Source organism: Oncorhynchus tshawytscha, linkage group LG10 (genome assembly GCF_018296145.1).
Source record: "Oncorhynchus tshawytscha isolate Ot180627B linkage group LG10, Otsh_v2.0, whole genome shotgun sequence".
Taxonomy (NCBI): Eukaryota; Metazoa; Chordata; class Actinopteri; order Salmoniformes; family Salmonidae; genus Oncorhynchus; species Oncorhynchus tshawytscha.
The window spans coordinates 21,614,482-21,632,821 of NC_056438.1; the positions used below are offsets into that span (position 1 = coordinate 21,614,482).

Here is an 18,340-nt window from a genome sequence, read left to right on the forward strand (position 1 = left end):
CTTTCAATTCAGAGAATACAGTTTATTTTGTTTTCCCCTACAGTCAACATATATTATTACATACAACACAATGTAATATAAAAAAACTAAATAAATGGAAACATCTTTAATTAGAGCCAAATTTGAACAATGTCTGAAAATGTGATTAATCACAGCAAATCAATACAATTAACTTTACTAAATGATTTTAAATAATTTGACAGCCTTTTATCGGTACCCATTAATTGTACTAATAATTATATTATATACATGTGAAAAAGCACAACAACACTGCTACTGGGCAACAGTCACTTGACTATTTCCACTACCACTGTATTCACTATTTCTACTGTTACTATTCAACTAAAGGCTTCTATCCTACTACTACAAATACAGTTATACTTCTACAATACACTAGCGTCAAATTTTCAACACTAACAATTTTAACTTCTTTCCACTATCATAGAAATTCTTATGGAGTATTGTCACACAAATTTTCTAGCGCCAAATTAACTTCCATTATATTTTAGTACGATAGGTGGCAGTAACATAACTCTGTCATCTTTGCTTCCCAAACCAAAAAAATAAGAAAATCATTGTTGCCGACTGCACAGCCAGAGATACTTTTGAGGAGATGGGAAACTTCCTAGGAATTTAACTATGGTGATTAATGGCACTGCCAAAGTGGAGAGGAAATCCAAGAAAATAGATATTATTGTGGATGCGGCGGAATGGTTCATGGGACTGAAAGACTTCTTGGCGGAGTACCTCCCTCTCAGGTCATAGAGCTTGAGAATTGAGATTTGAAGGAAGGAAGGAATAAAGAAATGTACGTGTTTTGGTTTTGTCAGTGTGGTTTTTATTGTTTTATTTTTGGTGGATTAAGTTTTTCCTATCAAGTATGGGTTTTATTTGTACCTTTTTTACTCTGTCCAATTGGTGGCGGTAATGCACCTTTTGGGCTTGTAGTCGGCTTTACATTCCACAGAGGATGACCGCCAAGATGGCGGGGACAGTATTGAGGTCGCTTAGCAAAATTGGACGTCCTTCAGCAAAATGTATTTTAAATAGTAATATGGTCAGCCCTGGTTGCACTGTCCTGCAAAATAGGTGAGATGTTACATTTTTGATTAATGCAATAATAATTGAACTTGTTAATGATATCCAAATAAGTTGTTCAGGGATACAAAAAAAATACTGTCACATAACCGCTACTTTAGCAAGCTAGAAAATGAGTCCATAGGGCTTACCTGCTCACCATATAACAGCGTTTTGTTTTTTCGGTCAGACTTAACAGCCCACCCTACATCTAGATCTAAGTTTCTTATGTTATGTCAAACGTGACTGTTGTATAGTTGCTGTAACGTTAAACAGCTTGAAAGTTTGGCTGCGTTTTACTGCAGTTATCTAGCCAACCGGTTAGCTACTTGAGCTTCCTTCACGGTGGAGTTCAGTCCGCTATTTAGCCGAATCATGTGGATTTTGAGTTAATAGCAGCACATTCGTGGCCGGCTTGTCATCTTGCTAGTGAACTAATTAGCTAGCATAGTACCTAACAATTTGTTAATGTGCTGAAGCAATACGTGTAAGACAGTAACTTGAAACAGTTCAGGCTTTTCAAGGGGGAGAGCCAGCAGGGAGTATGTTTCATACGTTTGTGCCTTGACAATTAGGCTATGGACCCTGCCTACCCCTGCTGTGTGAAATGTGATTAGTGACCTGTCTGTTTTGGCTGACCTAGAGTGTAATAATGCCCAACCCTGACCTCTGTCATCATTACGAGGTGTTTCCTTGGCACTTGTGGTTGCTCAAGACTGAGTTGGCTTACCTCAAGAGCCTTTGTAGGTTAGACACTGGCTAAACAACATCCACACTGTGCCTTAGAAACAGTACTGATTCCCTATTGACACATCGTGGTTGCTTGTTCTTTTCTTCTAGACAGAAACAATGGCAGCCAGATGTGGAGTGGACGGAGCAGTATGCCGGGGCAGTGATGTATCCCAGCTCCATCACTGAAAAATGGGTCCCCCCCACCATGGAATGGTATGCCCCTATGAATAGGCTAGTTATTTAGGTAGAGACCAAATATTGATATGTATGGTAGTTGTATTTTATTGCCTCCTATTTCATTGAACCATTTGCACTTAGTCAAAGTGGTTGTCAGTGGTTTCTAAACACAGCCTGTGACTTGATCACTTTATTATAGATTTAGTCATTCCATGTCATACGCTGTGACTTTATGATAGTCGTTCTACATATAGCTTTATCTCAACTCGTATGCATGAATTCCAAACCAACTAGCCCCTTTGCAACCTCTCAATCTGCAAATCCCTGATGAAGGCCAAGAGCCGAAACGCATTGGTTTGACTTTTTAACAATAATCTTTCTTATCAACTTCCACTGTCCTCTAAGAGTTGCTGACTCTTCTCTCAACCACTCTTTCTCTCTACAGATAAAGATGCTCCTATGGAGAAGGAGGTGTCTAACCTGACCATTAACTTTGGGCCCCAGCACCCCGCTGCGTCTGGTGCTTGACATCAGCGGGGAGTCGATGAAGAAGTGTGATCCCCATGTGGGCCTGCTGCACCGCGGCACAGAGAAACTCATCGAGTACAAGACCTACCTGCAGGTATGTAGTTGCTACCCTGTTTATAGCACACCTAGAGACGGTAAGGTATGCGCTGCGGATATGAAAATTGGCTGAAAGTAACTTGCATCAGTGTCCTGGCTTGTAATGTACATGATGCATGTTTAGACTCTTCTGTATCAGGCTTGTTTTTATTGGAGGAATTGCATTTATGTGTGTGCACTTTAGGCGCTGCCCTACTTTGACAGGCTGGACTACATATCCATGATGTGTAACGAGCAGGCCTACTCTCTGGCCATGGAGAAGCTACTCAACATCCAGGCCCCACCCCGTGCACAGTGGATCAGAGGTGAGACTAGGTGCTGCTAGATGACCATGCCAGAAAGGAAAAACATACCACTATGTCAGGTATTCATTAGTGCACGCCGGTGCAAAATGTTTTGCAACATAAAATGGGTTTCCTATTTCAGACGGTTTGCTGCCATTTTGGTTTCGAGTGAATCACTAATAATCGAGCCAAGTAGATAAGCTTTTTGCCCTTATTTTAGGCTTAGAGATGAGGGTACATTTTGAATCAGGGATGAACATTTGCAGTTAGAAAAGTACTGCACCTCCCTCCTTTACCAGCACGACAGTAACAAGCGTGAGAAGCATAACCTTGTAAGATCATCTGGACCAATTTGCCATTTTATACAAGGTCACTAGGGGGCAGTAGATCGCAGTCAACATGGATACACAGAGGGAATGTGGCCTGTCATAGAATGCAATCTTCACACAGGCAGAAGAGGGGCAGCAGTAGTGAAGTAAGTATGCATTTTCAGTGTGTTTTTCTGTGTTGTAGTTCTTTTCGGAGAGCTGACTCGTATCATGAACCACATCATGGCCATCACCACGCACGCCCTGGACATCGGAGCCATGACCCCTTTCTTCTGGATGTTTGAGGGGAGGGAAAAGGTGAGGGCACTGGGTAGACTAGTGTATGACCTTTCTTTGAGGTGATAGGGCACAGTTTGTCATTGTTAATAAGAATTCGTTATTAATTGACTTGTGTAAATAAAGGTTTGCTGTAGAAGCCATTTTGAGTTCATTCACAGGTATGTTTTTTTTAAGGATGTTCTGTCTTGTCTCTATCCTTCTAGATGTTTGAGTTCTATGAGCGTGTCTCAGGGGCCAGGATGCATGCAGCCTACGTCAGACCTGGAGGAGTACACCAGGCGAGGGCTCCCCCAGGTCCAAATCTAGGATCAGCATCCTCTCCCCCAATCCTAACCTTAACCGTAACGCAAAACTGACCCAAGATCAGCATCTAGGGGAAACTTTACCCCACAGCTATGGATTCAATGTATGTGATGTATTGGTGGCTATAAAACAAAGATTGTGTTGTCTGTTTGTTCCAGGATATGCCACTGGGGCTAATGGATGACCTCTACGAGTGGTGCAAGAACTTTTCCATCAGAATAGACGAGGTGGAGGAGATGTTGAGCAACAACCGTATCTGGAAGAACCGAACTGTGGACATTGGGGTTCTCTGCTGAGGACGCACTCAACTATGGCTTTAGCTGAGGTAAATATATATATGTGTGTGTATTTATATATCTCTCTCTACACTACAAGCATTTCGCTACACTCGCATTAACATCTGCTAACCATGTGTATGTGACAAATAAAATTTGATTTGATTTGATTCAAAAGTTTGGGGGCACTTAGGAATGTCCTTGTTTTTGAAAGAAAAGCACATTTTTGCCCATTAAAATAACATCAAATTGATCAGAAATACAGTGTAGACGTTAATGTTGTAAATTACTATTGTAGCTGGAAAAGGCTGATTTTTAATGGGTTATCTACATAGGTGTACAGATGGCCGCTATCAGCAGCCGGCACGTTGTGTTAGCTAATCCAAGTTTGTTGTGCTGATTTTAAAGAAGCAATAGTTTGAGAAACAGGCGCCTCATAAGTCCTCAACTGGCAGCTTCATTAAATAGTACCTGCAAAACATCCGTCTCAACGTCAACAGTGAAGAGGTGACTCCGGGATTGCAAAGAAAAAGCCATTTCTCAGACTGGCCAATAAAAGATCAAGATGGGCAAAAGAACACACAGTGGACAGAGGAACTCTGCCTAGAAGGCAAACATCCTGGAGTCGCCTCTTCACGTTGAGACTGGTGTTTTGCGGGTACTATTTAATGAAGCTGCCTTCTAGTCAGTGGCCAATGGAAATCAAGGACATTTCTAAGTGACCCCAAACTTTTGAACGGTAGTGTGTGTATATATATGCACTCTCTTACTCTCAAACAGTTGAAAACCTAATGACATCTGTAACTAACTCTGCTTGTCTGTCAGTGGTGTGATGCTGAGGGGTTCAGGCATCAAGTGGGACCTGAGGAAGTCTCAGCCCTATGACAAGTATGACGAGGTGGAGTTTGACATCCCCATTGGCAGCAAGGGAGACTGCTATGACAGGTAACTCCTATTATCCTCTCTGTCAGCCTCTTCTTTTAACCCGAAGTTAAGTTGACTGACAACATTCTCATTTACAGCAACAACCTGGGGAATAGTTACAGGGATGAATGAGCCAATTGTAAGCCTGGGATGATTAGGTATGAGAGCTAGATTGGGAATTTAGTCAGGACACCAGGGTTAACACCCCTACTCTTACAATTAGTGCCATGGGATCTTTAGTGACCACAGAGTCAGGACACCCGTTTAACATCCCATCTGAAAGATGGCACCCTACACAGGGCAATGTCCCCAATCACTGCCCTGGGGCATTGGGATGTTTTTGTAGACCAGAAGAAATGGTGCCTCCTACTGGCCCTCTAACACCACTTCCAGCAGCATTTGGACTCCCATCCAGAGACAAACTAGGACCAACCCTGCTTAGCTTCAGAAGCTAGCCAGCAGTAGATTGCAGGGGGGGTATGCTGCTGTCTAAGTATTGTGAAGATATAAAACTATGAAATAACAACGTGGATTCATGTATAGTAACCAAAAAAGTGTTAATCAAAATATATATATTTTATATATACATTATATTTGAGATTCTTCAAAGTAGCCACCCTTTGCCTTGATGACAGCTTTACATACTCTTTGCAATCTCTCAACCAGCTTCATGAGGTAGGCACTGAATTGCATTTAAATTTACAGATGTGCCTTGTTAATTTGTGGAATTTGTTTCCTTAATGCGTTTGAGCCAATCAGTTGTGTTGTGATAAGGTAGGGGGATATACAGAAGATAGCCCTATTTGGTCAAATACCAAGTCCATATTATGACACGAACAGCTCAAATAAGCAAAGCGAAATGACAGTCCATTACTTTTTTATTTTTTTATTTCACCTTTATTTAACCAGGTAGGTTAGTTGAGAACAAGTTCTCATTTATAACTGCAACCTGGCCAAGATAAAGCATAGCAGTGTGAACAGACAACAACACAGTTACACATGGAGTAAACAATAAACAAGTCAATAACACAGTAGAAAAAAATAGTCTATATACATATTGTGCAAAGGGCATGAGGAGGTAGGCGAATAATTACAATTTAGCGGATTAACCCTGGAGTGATAAATGATCAGATGGTCATGTGCAGGTAGAGATACTGGTGTGCAAAAGAGAAGAAAAGTAAATAAATAAAAACAGTATGGGGATGAGGTAGGTAAAATGGGAGGGCTATTTACCGATGGACTATGTACAGCTGCAGCGATCGGTTAGCTGCTCAGATAGCAGATGTTTAAAGTTGGTGAGGGAGATAAGTCTCCAACTTCAGCGATGTTTGCAATTCGTTCCAGTCACAGGCAGCAGAGAACTGGAAGGAAAGGCGGCCAAATGAGGTGTTGGCTTTAGGGATAATCAGTGAGATACACCTGCTGGAGCGCGTGCTATGGGTGGGTGTTGCCATCGTGACCAGTGAACTGAGATAAGGCGGAGCTTTACCTAGCATGGACTTGTAGATGTCCTGGAGCCAGTGGGTCTGGCGACGAATATGCAGCGAGGACCAGCCGACTAGAGCATACAGGTCGCAGTGGTGGGTGGTATAAGGTGCTTTAGTAACAAAACAGATGGCACTGTGATAAACTGCATCCAGTTTGCTGAGTAGAGTATTGGAAGCTATTTTGTAGATTACATCGTCGAGGATCGGTAGGATAGTCAGTTTTACTAGGGTAAGTTTGTTGGCGTGAGTGAAGGAGGCTTTGTTGCGGAATAGAAAGCCAACTCTAGATTTGATTTTAGATTGGAGATGTTTGATATGAGTCTGGAAAGAGAGTTTACAGTCTAGCCAGATATCTAGGTACTTATAGATATCCACACATTCTAGGTCGGAACCATCCAGGGTGGTGATGCTAGTCGGGCGTGAACAGTCAATCTGGAAAATGTCAAGAACTTTAAACATTTCTTCAAGTGCAGTTGCAAAAACCATCAAGCGCTATGATGAAACTGACTCTCATGAGGACCGCCACAGGAAATGAAGACCCTGAGTTACCTCTGCTGCATAGGATAATTTCATTAGAGTTAACTGCATCTCAGATTGCATACCAAATAAATGCTTCAGAGTTCAAGTAACAGACACATCTCAACATCAACTGTTCAGAGGAGACTGCGTGAATCAGGCCTTCATGGTCGAAATTGCTGTAAAGAAACCACTACTAAAGGACACCAATAAGAAGAAGAGTTGCTTGGGCCAAGAAACATGAGCAATGGACATTAGACCTGTGGAAATCTGTCCTTTGGTCTGATGAGTCCAAATTTGAGATTTTTGGTTCCAACCGCCTTGTCTTTGTGATACGCAGAGTAGGTGAACGGATGATCTCCGCATGTCTGGCTCCCACTGTGAAGCATGGAGGAGGAGATGTGGGGGTGCTTTGCTGGTGACACTGATTTTTTTATTTTTGAATCGAAGGCACACTTAATCAGCATGGCTACCACAGCATTCTGCAGCGATACGCCAACCCATTTGGTTTGCGCTTAGTGGGACTATGACCCAAAACACACCTCCAGGCTGTGTAAGGGCTATTTGACCAAGAAGGAGAGTGATGGAGTGCAGCATCAGATGACCTTGCCTCCACAATCACCCCACCTCAACCCAATTGAGATGGTTTGGGATGAGTTGGACTGCAGAGTGAAGGAAAAGCAGCCAACAAGTTCTCAGCATATGTGGGAACTCCTTCAAGACTGTTGTAATAGCATTCCAGGTGAAGCTGGTGGAGAGCGTGCCATGAGTGTGCAAAGCTGTCAAGGCAAAAGTTGTCTACTTTGAAGAATCTAAAATATATTTGGATTTGTTTAACAAATTTTTTGGTTACTACATGATTCCATATGTGTTATTTCATAGTTTTGATGTCTTCACTATTATTCTACAATGTAGAAACTAGTAAAAATAAAGAAACCATTGAATGAGTAGGTTTGTCCAAACTTTTGACTGGTACTGTATGTCACTGGAAGTAGTGGTTCAACAATCCCCCGTTCCCCCATCTACATATCTAACTGGTATCTGTCAATAAAATGTGATTTTATATACATCATATTTTATTGACAGAATTATTATTATTATTTTTTTACATCTCCTTCCTTTCCTCCTTGGCGTTGGTCAGGTACCTGTGCAGGGTGGAGGAGATGAGGCAGAGTCTCAGGATCATGATCGAGGCCCTCAACAAGATGCCAGCAGGAGAGATCAAAGTGGATGACGCCAAGGTGGCCCCGCCCAAGAGATCTGAGATGAAGGTGAGACTCATTTAATGGCTGAAATTCTATTTGGAATAAAAATGCATTGGATTTAAAGTGCCTTTCGAAAAACCCAAGAAAACTGCAGGAAAAAAGGTTTTATTTTAGGACATTTTAGATCATCCTCAGACTATATCCGCTTTACTCTATAGTCAAACTTTATAAGCCCTGATTTCTATGTGTACGGTGGAGTGTTGCACATTGAGTCTATTATATAAGCATTAACATCAGCTGTAATGGTGGTTTAATTATGTTCCCATGTTAGATGTCAATGGAGTCTCTGATCCATCACTTTAAGCTGTACACAGAGGGTTACCAGGTGCCCCCCGGGGTCTACATATACGGCAGTAGAAGCACCCAAGGTAAGCCCTCCCTTCCTCAGACAGACATGGATATAACAGATTTGAGACGCTCTCTGTATTTCACCTATCCTCAAATACTGAGGCTATTTGATAAGTGCAGTTTACCATTACTAATGGTGAGATTCTCCTTCACCTGGTCCATTTTGTAGGTCATATGATGCCTATAGATCAAACACAATATCGTGTCCTTTATTGCAGATATTACATGTATTTGACAGCCAGGTACAATGTACCAGATCTAACCAGCTGGCTAATTCTAATCTGTCGTCCCTGTGTAGGTAGATGAAGACATTGAATGTAATGTGCTTTAGGTGGGGCTGTTGTGTAATGCAATCTCCTGTCTCGTTCAGGGAGAGTTTGGTGTGTATCTGGTGTCTGACGGCTCCAGCAGGCCCTACCGCTGCAAAATCAAAGCTCCAGGATTCTCTCATCTGGTACGGGAGTTTAAACTACGCATGCACACTCACACACTTACAGACTTCACACCCCGCATTGTTCAATGTAGTTATTAATTATTCAATGTGTTAAACTACTTCCTCAAGGCTACTTATAGTTCATTCCCCTTAGAGTCGATGTCCCTGCCCCGCCAACATCGAATTAGCATAATTGAACAAATCCCTGTTAAATTCTGTCTAAAGTAGAGAGATCTGTTTTTGCATGGGTTGCGTCTTAATCCACCGTGTCGGCCTTCCGCAACTGCAGTGGAAGGTGGCAAAGCAACATCAAGGTTTGTCAGACCATGAGACATCCCAAAAATCGGTCTTATCGCGAAATTGTCGGTTTGGCCTAGAAAACTATTATGACCCCTTTATGGGTATATGAGACTCACGAACACAATAGTGTTCTCAGTTTTGCTCTACAACCCCCCTCCACAAGCGTCTTGGGACTCGTCTGAAGTCGGTACAGATGATCTGCCAACTTCTGTCCTTTGCGTTTGGGCTACACACTAATTTGTGGAAAGGTGAGACTTTCCCCAACATGTACATGTCTGTTGTTTTGCTCTAGGACACCCACAGGCCTCACAAGAATTGTCTGAAGGTCCCCCAGTACCAATTTTTTAAAAATGGAGGCTGTTTAGTGCAAAAGAATAAGGGGTTAAACATGTGTATGTTTGTATGTGTGTGTTCTTTCTTATACTTTATATATCTCTCAGATATAGGACAGACACTTCAAAACAAACTTCCTTTAGTTCCCCCGCCCCCCAAAAATAAAATCTATCTGTTCCATGTAGTGAATTTGTTATTCTATGCGTTTATATGGGCTAAAGGCAGTAAGGCCAAATCCATATTTTTCATCTAATTTTTTTTAAAAATATTTTCTTTTGATACTTCAAAATAGCAAAATCAAATAGCAAAATGATCTTTGGTGTGACCTTCTAAAACAATTCCAAATAGCTTAGTAGCATCCCCCCCTCCCCTCTTGTAGACTGTAATGGGTTGATAGTTGGTTAACAGTTTTGTGATGTCTTCCCCAGGCTGCCCTGGATATGATGGCTAAAGGACACATGCTGGCTGATGTGGTGGCCATTATTGGTAAGACATATTTCTACTTGGTCGTGTTCAGTAGAGCACATCGCAGCAAAATGTGTTGCAATGGAAAAACAATCTGTTATAGGACAAGTTCATGTAGTAACCCTCTGTTTCCCCAAAAAGTATCCTTGCTGAACATGACCCTTACGTTATCAGTGAAACCATTGATTATCAGTATACTTATAACTCATACAGCAATTCTATTTGTGTAATTCCTGTTCAAATATTTATGGTTTATGTATGATTGAGGTTTAACAAAGGATTTTATTGTTTTTTCTCTTGTGACAGGAACCCAGGACATTGTGTTTGGAGAAGTTGACCGTTAAGTTAAAACAAAAGACTGTTGTGTTGATAACAATGGTTCCCCTCAAGAGGATTTCTCCCCTTTCGGTCTTCACAATCTGTCTCAGATGAAGGCTCTGTCCGTATCCTCACATAGTGTATTATTTATATGATCTGTAGTGACAAACTCGTTAACTGTGCCACTTCAATGATAAAACTAATAACTATTTTTACTGATCTGTCAAATAGTGTCATTTATGGTTAGTCTCTTGAAATAGAAATATACTGTAAGCACTTCAGAATTTTTTTTACGTGTGATATATTTTTCTCTCAAAATGCCCTGTTGCACAAAACTAAATGGACTGAGCTCGACCACAACTCCCCCTGCTTTACCCTGGCTTTCTTTGCAACACTACGTCATCACCTCAAACCACTAACTCTTCAGCTCTGCTCAACCTACATGCTTTTTACTGACTGAGCAGTCAGACGTCCAGTAAAAAATAATCTGTTGCTGTGTCCTTTTGTATACCTGTTGCTGTGATGGGAGGCAGATTCCTAGTTCTTTCAGCTCTTCCTCTGTGGATGAGCTTTGGCAGTGCTAGTGAGTATGGAGTTTGATACTATAACCGCTGATTGGTATTGACCTTGGTTATGAAAATGTATGTCTGGGATTAACATGATGTGAAATGAGCAAAACAGTTGCTGTTTAGTTGTAATTGCAACTAAATCTAGTCCCACACTGGACTAAATATTGTGATTGATAAAGAATCATGGTTGAGTCCTATGGTTAAGATCAGATCTCATGGGCAGGTCCAGAGCATATGTCGGGTATTCAGTAAAAATATTTGAAAATGTAATCTCTTTGGAACTCATTGAACTTTTATTTGGTAATATGAATTATTGACAATTTTTTGTTCATAGAAACCCTGTAACGACATGTTTCAATAATTATTGAAGTGGGTGACATGTTACTGTATCCTTCCCCAAAATTAAGTAAATCATAGTAGAAATTGCTGTCTGTAAATGGTTTTACTCATGATTTTTTAAAACCTGGTTTTATTTATAGATTTATTTTAGATCAGTGTTTGATGCAAAATGTGCTTGTTTTTTTAAATATAAGTGTAGGACAGGTGATTCTATCATTCTTTAGAGGGCAAAATCATTGTCTGATGGAGAGAGAAAAATCTACATAGTTCAGGGCCATTTCTGTGAAAGCAGAAGCGAAGCCATTGCCACATCGGTCCTCTTTTTAACACTTGCGACAGAGGAAGAACTAGTGCTGACATTTTCATACATAATGCTATCACTAACTATCTAGCTTTATTTTGACAGGAAGTCAATGCTGAGACCACGATCTCTTTTCCAGATGAACCCACAAAATATAATGAAGACATTACACGACACATTCATATAAACATTAAAATACATGTTATGCACAATACACAACAAGCAGTAAAAAGGTCCCCTAGCAACTGTCTGAAATGCCCTAGAGGCACCAATTCTTTCCATTTTAAAGTGTATTTTCGATCATTCCACATAAGGTGCAAAACGACCTAAAGGAAGATCTACCTAACTCAGTGGAGATCGAAGAGGTTTTCAGACTTAGCCATCCCTGAGCATCTATAATTTAACAATGGGTTACGGTATGGTGGAAGTTTATGCAAGAGCATAATGCACTGATCTACAAGGTAGGCCAGCCTACATTCTAATACAAAAATGCAATGATGTGTACTGCATGGTTTCCCAAACTCTGTTCTGGCACATTTTGGTTTTTCCACCTAACACTACACAGCTGATTCAAGTAATCAAAGCTTGATGAGTTGGTTATTTGAATGAGCTGTGTAATAATTATTTATGTCACATGGGTCACCACGTTTGTGAAGGGGGAGTATATGGGCCACCTTCTGGATGGTACCAGAAATAATTGTAAGGTAAAAATCAGAGGAGCAGAAAGCTGCAGCAAGAAAGAATCAAGCAAAGCAGCACCATTAAAAAAAAAAAAAATCACATCAATCTTGCGCAAGCCATCGAGCACATCACAAGAAGAAAGTTGTTGACATGAAAAGGTTTACTTGAAGTTGATGGAACTTCCATCGAGCCAACTGGAGACTGGGAGAGGGGTAGGCAGTTGACCGGCTGACCTGGGTCGGTTAAACCACCATTTATTTCAAATTTAAAAAATATTTATTAAATGCTGATTAAATGCATCACTTATCTAATTTTTCTCAGTAATGTAGACAGTAATGTAATTTTTCTCCAAAATGTAGACAGATCACCAGCAGAGTCTAAGAATTTAGAAAGTAGCTAGATTTATCTTTCTTGATTGAGGAAGTGCATCTATTTCTCAACTGCCAATCAGCTACACAGTCAGTTTTTCTAGCCTTGGCCAAGGCCTGATTTTTCATAACATCTGAAAGTTCTTTAGAGAACCAAGGATTTATCATGTTTTACTCTGTGTTTAAAGGAAGTGTGTTTGTCTGCCAGAGATATTCAAATAGATAAGAACAATTCTAGATCTAATTCAGGGTCAGGCATGCAGCTGATAGAGAAACATTCAGAGTAATACTTTCATGAAGAAAAACATGTTAAATGTCTCTTCATAATTATATGAGGGTAAGTGTTAATCTGTTTGCCGTCTCCAATACACACAATAGGACAAAGATCACTGAGATCATTAGCAAAGACACCACTGGACAAGTACTTGTCAGAATTAGGTCAATCAGTGAAGAGTTGCTGAAATGTTTTTTACATTAATCTCTGTGGGCTTTGCAATCAGTTGAGTCAGGTTAAAATGAAGCCACATATTATTTACTGTAAATGGTATGAGCCCAGGGTAAGCTTTGCAACAGATACATGTTTACTTTGGCTTATGCCCACGTCTATAACCAAAACCTAAATTCTTGGGTGGATACTGATATTTAGTGAATATAATGCCACAAGGGTTGATTTCGCATATACTGTATAGCCACTCCTATAAGATTAGGGTGTCTGCTTTGCTGACAAATTTGTGCTATGACGATGATCAAAGCCTACTTGTCAGTACAGAATGACAAACTCAGCAAAAAAAGAAACGTCCTCTCACTGTCAACTGCTTTTATTTTCAGCAAACTTAACATGTGGAAATATTTGTATGAACATAAGATTCAACAACTGAGACAAAAACTGAACAAGTTCCACAGACATGTGACTAACAGAAATGGAATAATGTGTCCCTGAACAAAGAGGGGGTCTAAATCAAAAGTAACAGTCAGTATCTAGTGTGGCCACCAGCTGCATTAAGTACTGCAGTGCATCTCCTCCTCATGGACTGCACCAGATGTGCGAGTTCTTGCTGTGAGATGTTACCCCACTCTTCCACCAAGGCACCTGCAAGTTCCTGGACATTTCTGGAGGGAATGGCCCTAGCCCTCACCCTCTGATCCAACAAGTCCCAGACATGCTCAATGGGATTGGGATCCAGGCTCTTCGCTGGCCATGGCAGAACACTGACATTCCTGTCTTGCAGGAAATCACGCACAGAATGAGCAGTGCTGTCTTCGGCGTCTCACAGTACGGACATTGCAATTTAATGCCCTTGCCACATCTGCAGTCCTCATGCCTCCTTGCAGCAGCATGCCTAAGGCACGTTCAAGCAGATGAGCAGGGACCCTGGGCATCTTTCTTTTGGTGTTATTCAGAGTCAGTAGAAAGGCCTCTTCAGTGTCCTAAGTTTTCACAACTGTGACCTTAATTACCTACCGTCTGTAAACTGTTAGTGTCTTAACGAACGCTCCACAGGTGCATGTTCATTAATTGTTTATGGTTCATTGAACAAGCATGGAAAACAGTGTTTAAACCCTTTACCATGAAGATCTTGAAGTTATTTGGATTTTTACGAATTATCTTTGAAAGAGGGTTCTGAAAAAGGAACATTTATTAGCCAAGATCCTTTTTGACATGGTGTGGATAGGAGTAGATAGGTAACAACCAAACGGGTAATGAAAGATAACCTTGAGATTTGCATGATAGACTAAGGCTACTGGCAGGGTTGGGTAGGTTACTTTCTAAATGTAATCTGTTACTAGTTATCTGTCCAAAAATTGTAATCAGTAACGCCACTTTTGGATTAGCCAAACTCAGTAACGTAATCTGATTACATTCAGTCACTTTTACATTACTTTCCCTTAAGAGGCATTAGAAGAAGACAAAAATATGTTACCAATTGAACGACATCTATTGCAGGATAAATCAATGTTAAAGTTTACATAGCTGGCCATAGATGGATGTTAAATTTTACTTTATGGGTTTATTATGTAAGCTTCTTCTATAACGCATTGCTTTGTACTACATATACGATTCAATTATATCCTTACATTAATATATATAATTTATAAATCCCAAACTGGATATAGCAACTACAGATTGCCCCTTTTAAGACTATGAAAAGCATACGAGTTTGAGCATGTGTCCATTAGGTCTATGGATTTTTTTTATCAGCATGAATTAGATTGAGCAATAATAATAAAAGCCTCACTTTTATTCCATTGGCTGGGATCCGCACTATGCAGCTGTTGCAAGAGCACATTTTTCACTGGCTGTCCACTGGTTTCAAAAACAATTATTGATAGGCAGTTTAAACTTCTTGAATTCAATCATTATTGGATTCAAATGCACATTTAGATTTGTGAACAGGCATCCACAACAGCCACAATCCGTAAAGCGCAAATAGCTAAATGAGAGAGCAGCAGTGTGATTCACATCAATGCGCAATGTAGATATCAATGATAAGTGATATCCGTATCACTGTAGACTACAGCACTGCTGTCATCCTTACCTCCATGCGTTTATTCAAGTTGGATAATCTTTGGATGCCGACAGCAGTCACACCATTGGAACACATAGCTTGGACTGTAGTCTACAAAAACCTATTCCTGCTCTTTTCCCGCGATCCATCTACCACATTTGCGGTGTCATCATAGTGGTCTCTGACTTGTGGTCAGACTCGCTCAGGTGGAACAAACTTAAACTTGCTGCCTTTTTTCAATGCTGATTTGAATGTCAAAAAAGAAGTGTCAAAAGATATTTTTTTTTGCAAACATCCTTTCTGAATTGAAAAGTAATCTTCGAAGTAATCATCTAGTTTTTCAAAAGTATCTGTAATCTGATTACAATATTTTGCTGGTAACATAACGGATTACAGTTACTGTTTTTTGTAACCTTTTACATGTAACAGATTACATGTAATCCGTTACTCCCAACCCTGGTTACTGGAGGTCACTTGCAATAACTGTGATATTATGCGGTCGTTTTTACCTACCTTAGTTTTATGCCCAGACTAAGTCACTCTGGATAAGAGAGTTTGCTAAATGACAAATGGTGGTCAAACCTCAAGAGGGCTGGCCTGTAAATAGAAAGTGTTCTCCTCTGTTCTCAGCGGCCCTGGGTGAGTCTCAGATCTGCTATATCCTGGACGGTATCTTGTTTCTGTACGGTATCATCCTCACCGTGCTCTACTGCAGGCTCAAGGTACAGCTGCCTTTCTGTCCTTCTTTTCCCCAATCCCCCTCTTTCCCTGCCTCCCTAAATTCTCTTTGATCTCTTTCTTGCTATACCCACTCTCAGAGGGTGCATCAGGGGGAGTTGTGCAAAAAAAGACATGGCCAATTCACACGTGTATAATACACACTTATACATGTGTGAGATAGGACAAATATAAGCACCCACCTAATGTATTATTATTATACCCTATCCAATAGCCACGACAACTGTAACTGGCATTTCGTGTAGATCTGAAAGATAGGTTTTTAGATCAGTCTTTATACTTATGTGCAATACAGTATGACCATGGGTATAAACAATATGATAGTAGCTCCACCTTGTGCGCTGAAAGGTTTGGTGTAAATTTCACCATATTGCTTATACCCATCCTACCCATCCGATCCTTTCAGATCTAAGTGCCTAAAGTCCCTGAGGCTAGGGGGTTGTTTCAGTTTCCTCTTTCTGTCTCTACCAAGTTCTTACCCCATCTATCTCTCAACACTCAGTTTTTCCCACAGATGGTTCCGGTGACTGGCGCTGGGACAGAAAAGCCACCGGTGAGAAACGCACTGTAACATGATCTACATCCAACTCCATTAAACAAGACCCCATGACGCCCAGATACATAGAAACTAGACCTTGCAGTTGGCTGGGGGTCAAATCGATGTAACGTGATATATGCAATCCATTTATTTAGTCCTGTATAACGCAGACAGACACATTTACTGCCCTACAGCTTTACAGTGGGTTGGGAGCAGAGGGCAATTTCCAGGCTAACATTTAACATTAAACCAAATAGCTAACACACTGCCTAAAAAAACAAACACACACACTTGTGTTTATTCCTAATGGATTTCCTCTTTTACTCTGACACAGAAAGCGGAGGAGGGTATCTATACGGTGAGTTGATGATGGTGATAATGAATGTGTGATGGTGAAGGTTATCTTAGTCAATATGTGGAGTTTAAATTGTAGGGCCTTGCTTCATGATATATTTACTCTCTCCCTGTCTCTCTATCTCAGGGTCTGACCCCTCATGCTGCGGATACCTATGAGACCATCGGTCAGAAGAAAAGATTGAAGTAGCAGAGGGTGAAGAGTTGAAGAAGTCATCTGTCAAATCACTTTTGTCTCCAAGAATTTCCCAGGCCTCTTATGTATTTTATTTAACATAGATTTTAACGGTTTGAGAGAAAATGTATACATTTTTGAACATTTACTTGCGTATGTGTGAACCTCCTTTGTATGTGTCGTAAGAGAGAGAAATGTGACAAGATTAAAGGGGAAGTTGAGCTGTGGGTAAAAATGCCCCACTTTTGACAGTGTATGTCTTCTTTGTATGCTACTTATACTAAAGTTCCTTAGATTTAGCTTGAGATTGATGTTTTTGGTGTTTTCAAATATTTTTCTATATAGATCAATATATAGTTTTAGCAAATAATATACCCCTTTTTTACTCTTGAGACTTGTGTTCTGGGTGTACTTTAGGTATTTTCAAAGCTTCTATGGTGCTTTTATAATACATTCAAATAAAATATCAAAATGACGGGTCTGTGGTATCTTGCTCTTCTTTCTCACAGTTTCTCATAGCTATTTCAGAGGTTGATTTCCGTTACACCAATGCCATGACAACTGATCACACACTGTCCGAGTCACATCCTGTGGCCACTGCTAAGTTTTGTGGGTGTCTCTGCACATTCACAGAAAAACAATGAGGTGGGGGGTTATCTGCATAGCCCAATGCAATGTCTGATGTAGTTAACAAACAATGATGCTGTAACAGCTACTTTGGTCTCACTTAACTGAAAGTGAAAACATAGCAAAACATATATGGTAACTGTTTATTAAGTTGCTCTTGTACCTGTGTAATAGATATGTAATGTAATTACACTTGCTCCAACATTCTACATTCACATATCTTACCTACATTCATTTATTACACACTGTAGAAAAACAGGACAACAGTTGACCTAAACATGACCTAAACATGACCTAAACATGACCTAAACATGACCTAAACATGCAAACTCAAAAAGATATCAAATTATGAAACATGTCTTGGCAACTGTACTGGAGAACAAAATTGAACCTTTAGTTAACTAGGCAAGTCAGGTAAGAACAAATTCTTATTTACAATGACGGCCTACCCTGGCCAAACCCTCCCCTAACCCAGACGATGCTGGGCTAATTGTGCGCCGCCCTATGAGAGAGAGAGAAAAAAGGAAGGGGGGAGTCAATTTACCCAACTGAAAGTGCCTGAGGGTTTTTAACTTAACTGTTTTAGAGGTAGACAGATACCTGTTTTACTTCTTCTGTAACCCCTTCAGTAGAGACGTCGTTCTGTCAGAGCCAGAATGGAGCCATTTTGCTTA

At 40.5% G+C, this 18,340-nt stretch overlaps 1 protein-coding gene and 1 pseudogene across 2 annotated transcripts; both read left to right on the forward strand.

The window, feature by feature from the left end:
- The first annotated feature begins 833 nt into the window (after nt 1-833).
- On the forward strand, nt 834-10,684 carry LOC112259938 (annotated as a pseudogene).
- A 164-nt stretch (nt 10,685-10,848) lies between these two features.
- On the forward strand, nt 10,849-17,514 carry LOC112259937 (high affinity immunoglobulin epsilon receptor subunit gamma). Of its 2 annotated transcripts, none has more exons than XM_024434635.2 (5): nt 10,849-11,052; nt 15,865-15,956; nt 16,475-16,525; nt 16,845-16,868; nt 16,992-17,514. In XM_024434635.2, the coding sequence occupies exons 1-5, from the start codon at nt 10,992-10,994 to the stop codon at nt 17,052-17,054; spliced, it is 291 nt and encodes a 96-aa protein (XP_024290403.1). In that variant the 5' UTR covers nt 10,849-10,991; the 3' UTR covers nt 17,055-17,514. The 2 variants fall into 2 exon arrangements, with proteins under 2 accessions (XP_024290403.1, XP_024290404.1); XM_024434636.2 differs by having other exon boundaries at nt 10,855-11,052; nt 16,487-16,525.
- The last annotated feature ends 826 nt before the right edge of the window (nt 17,515-18,340 follow it).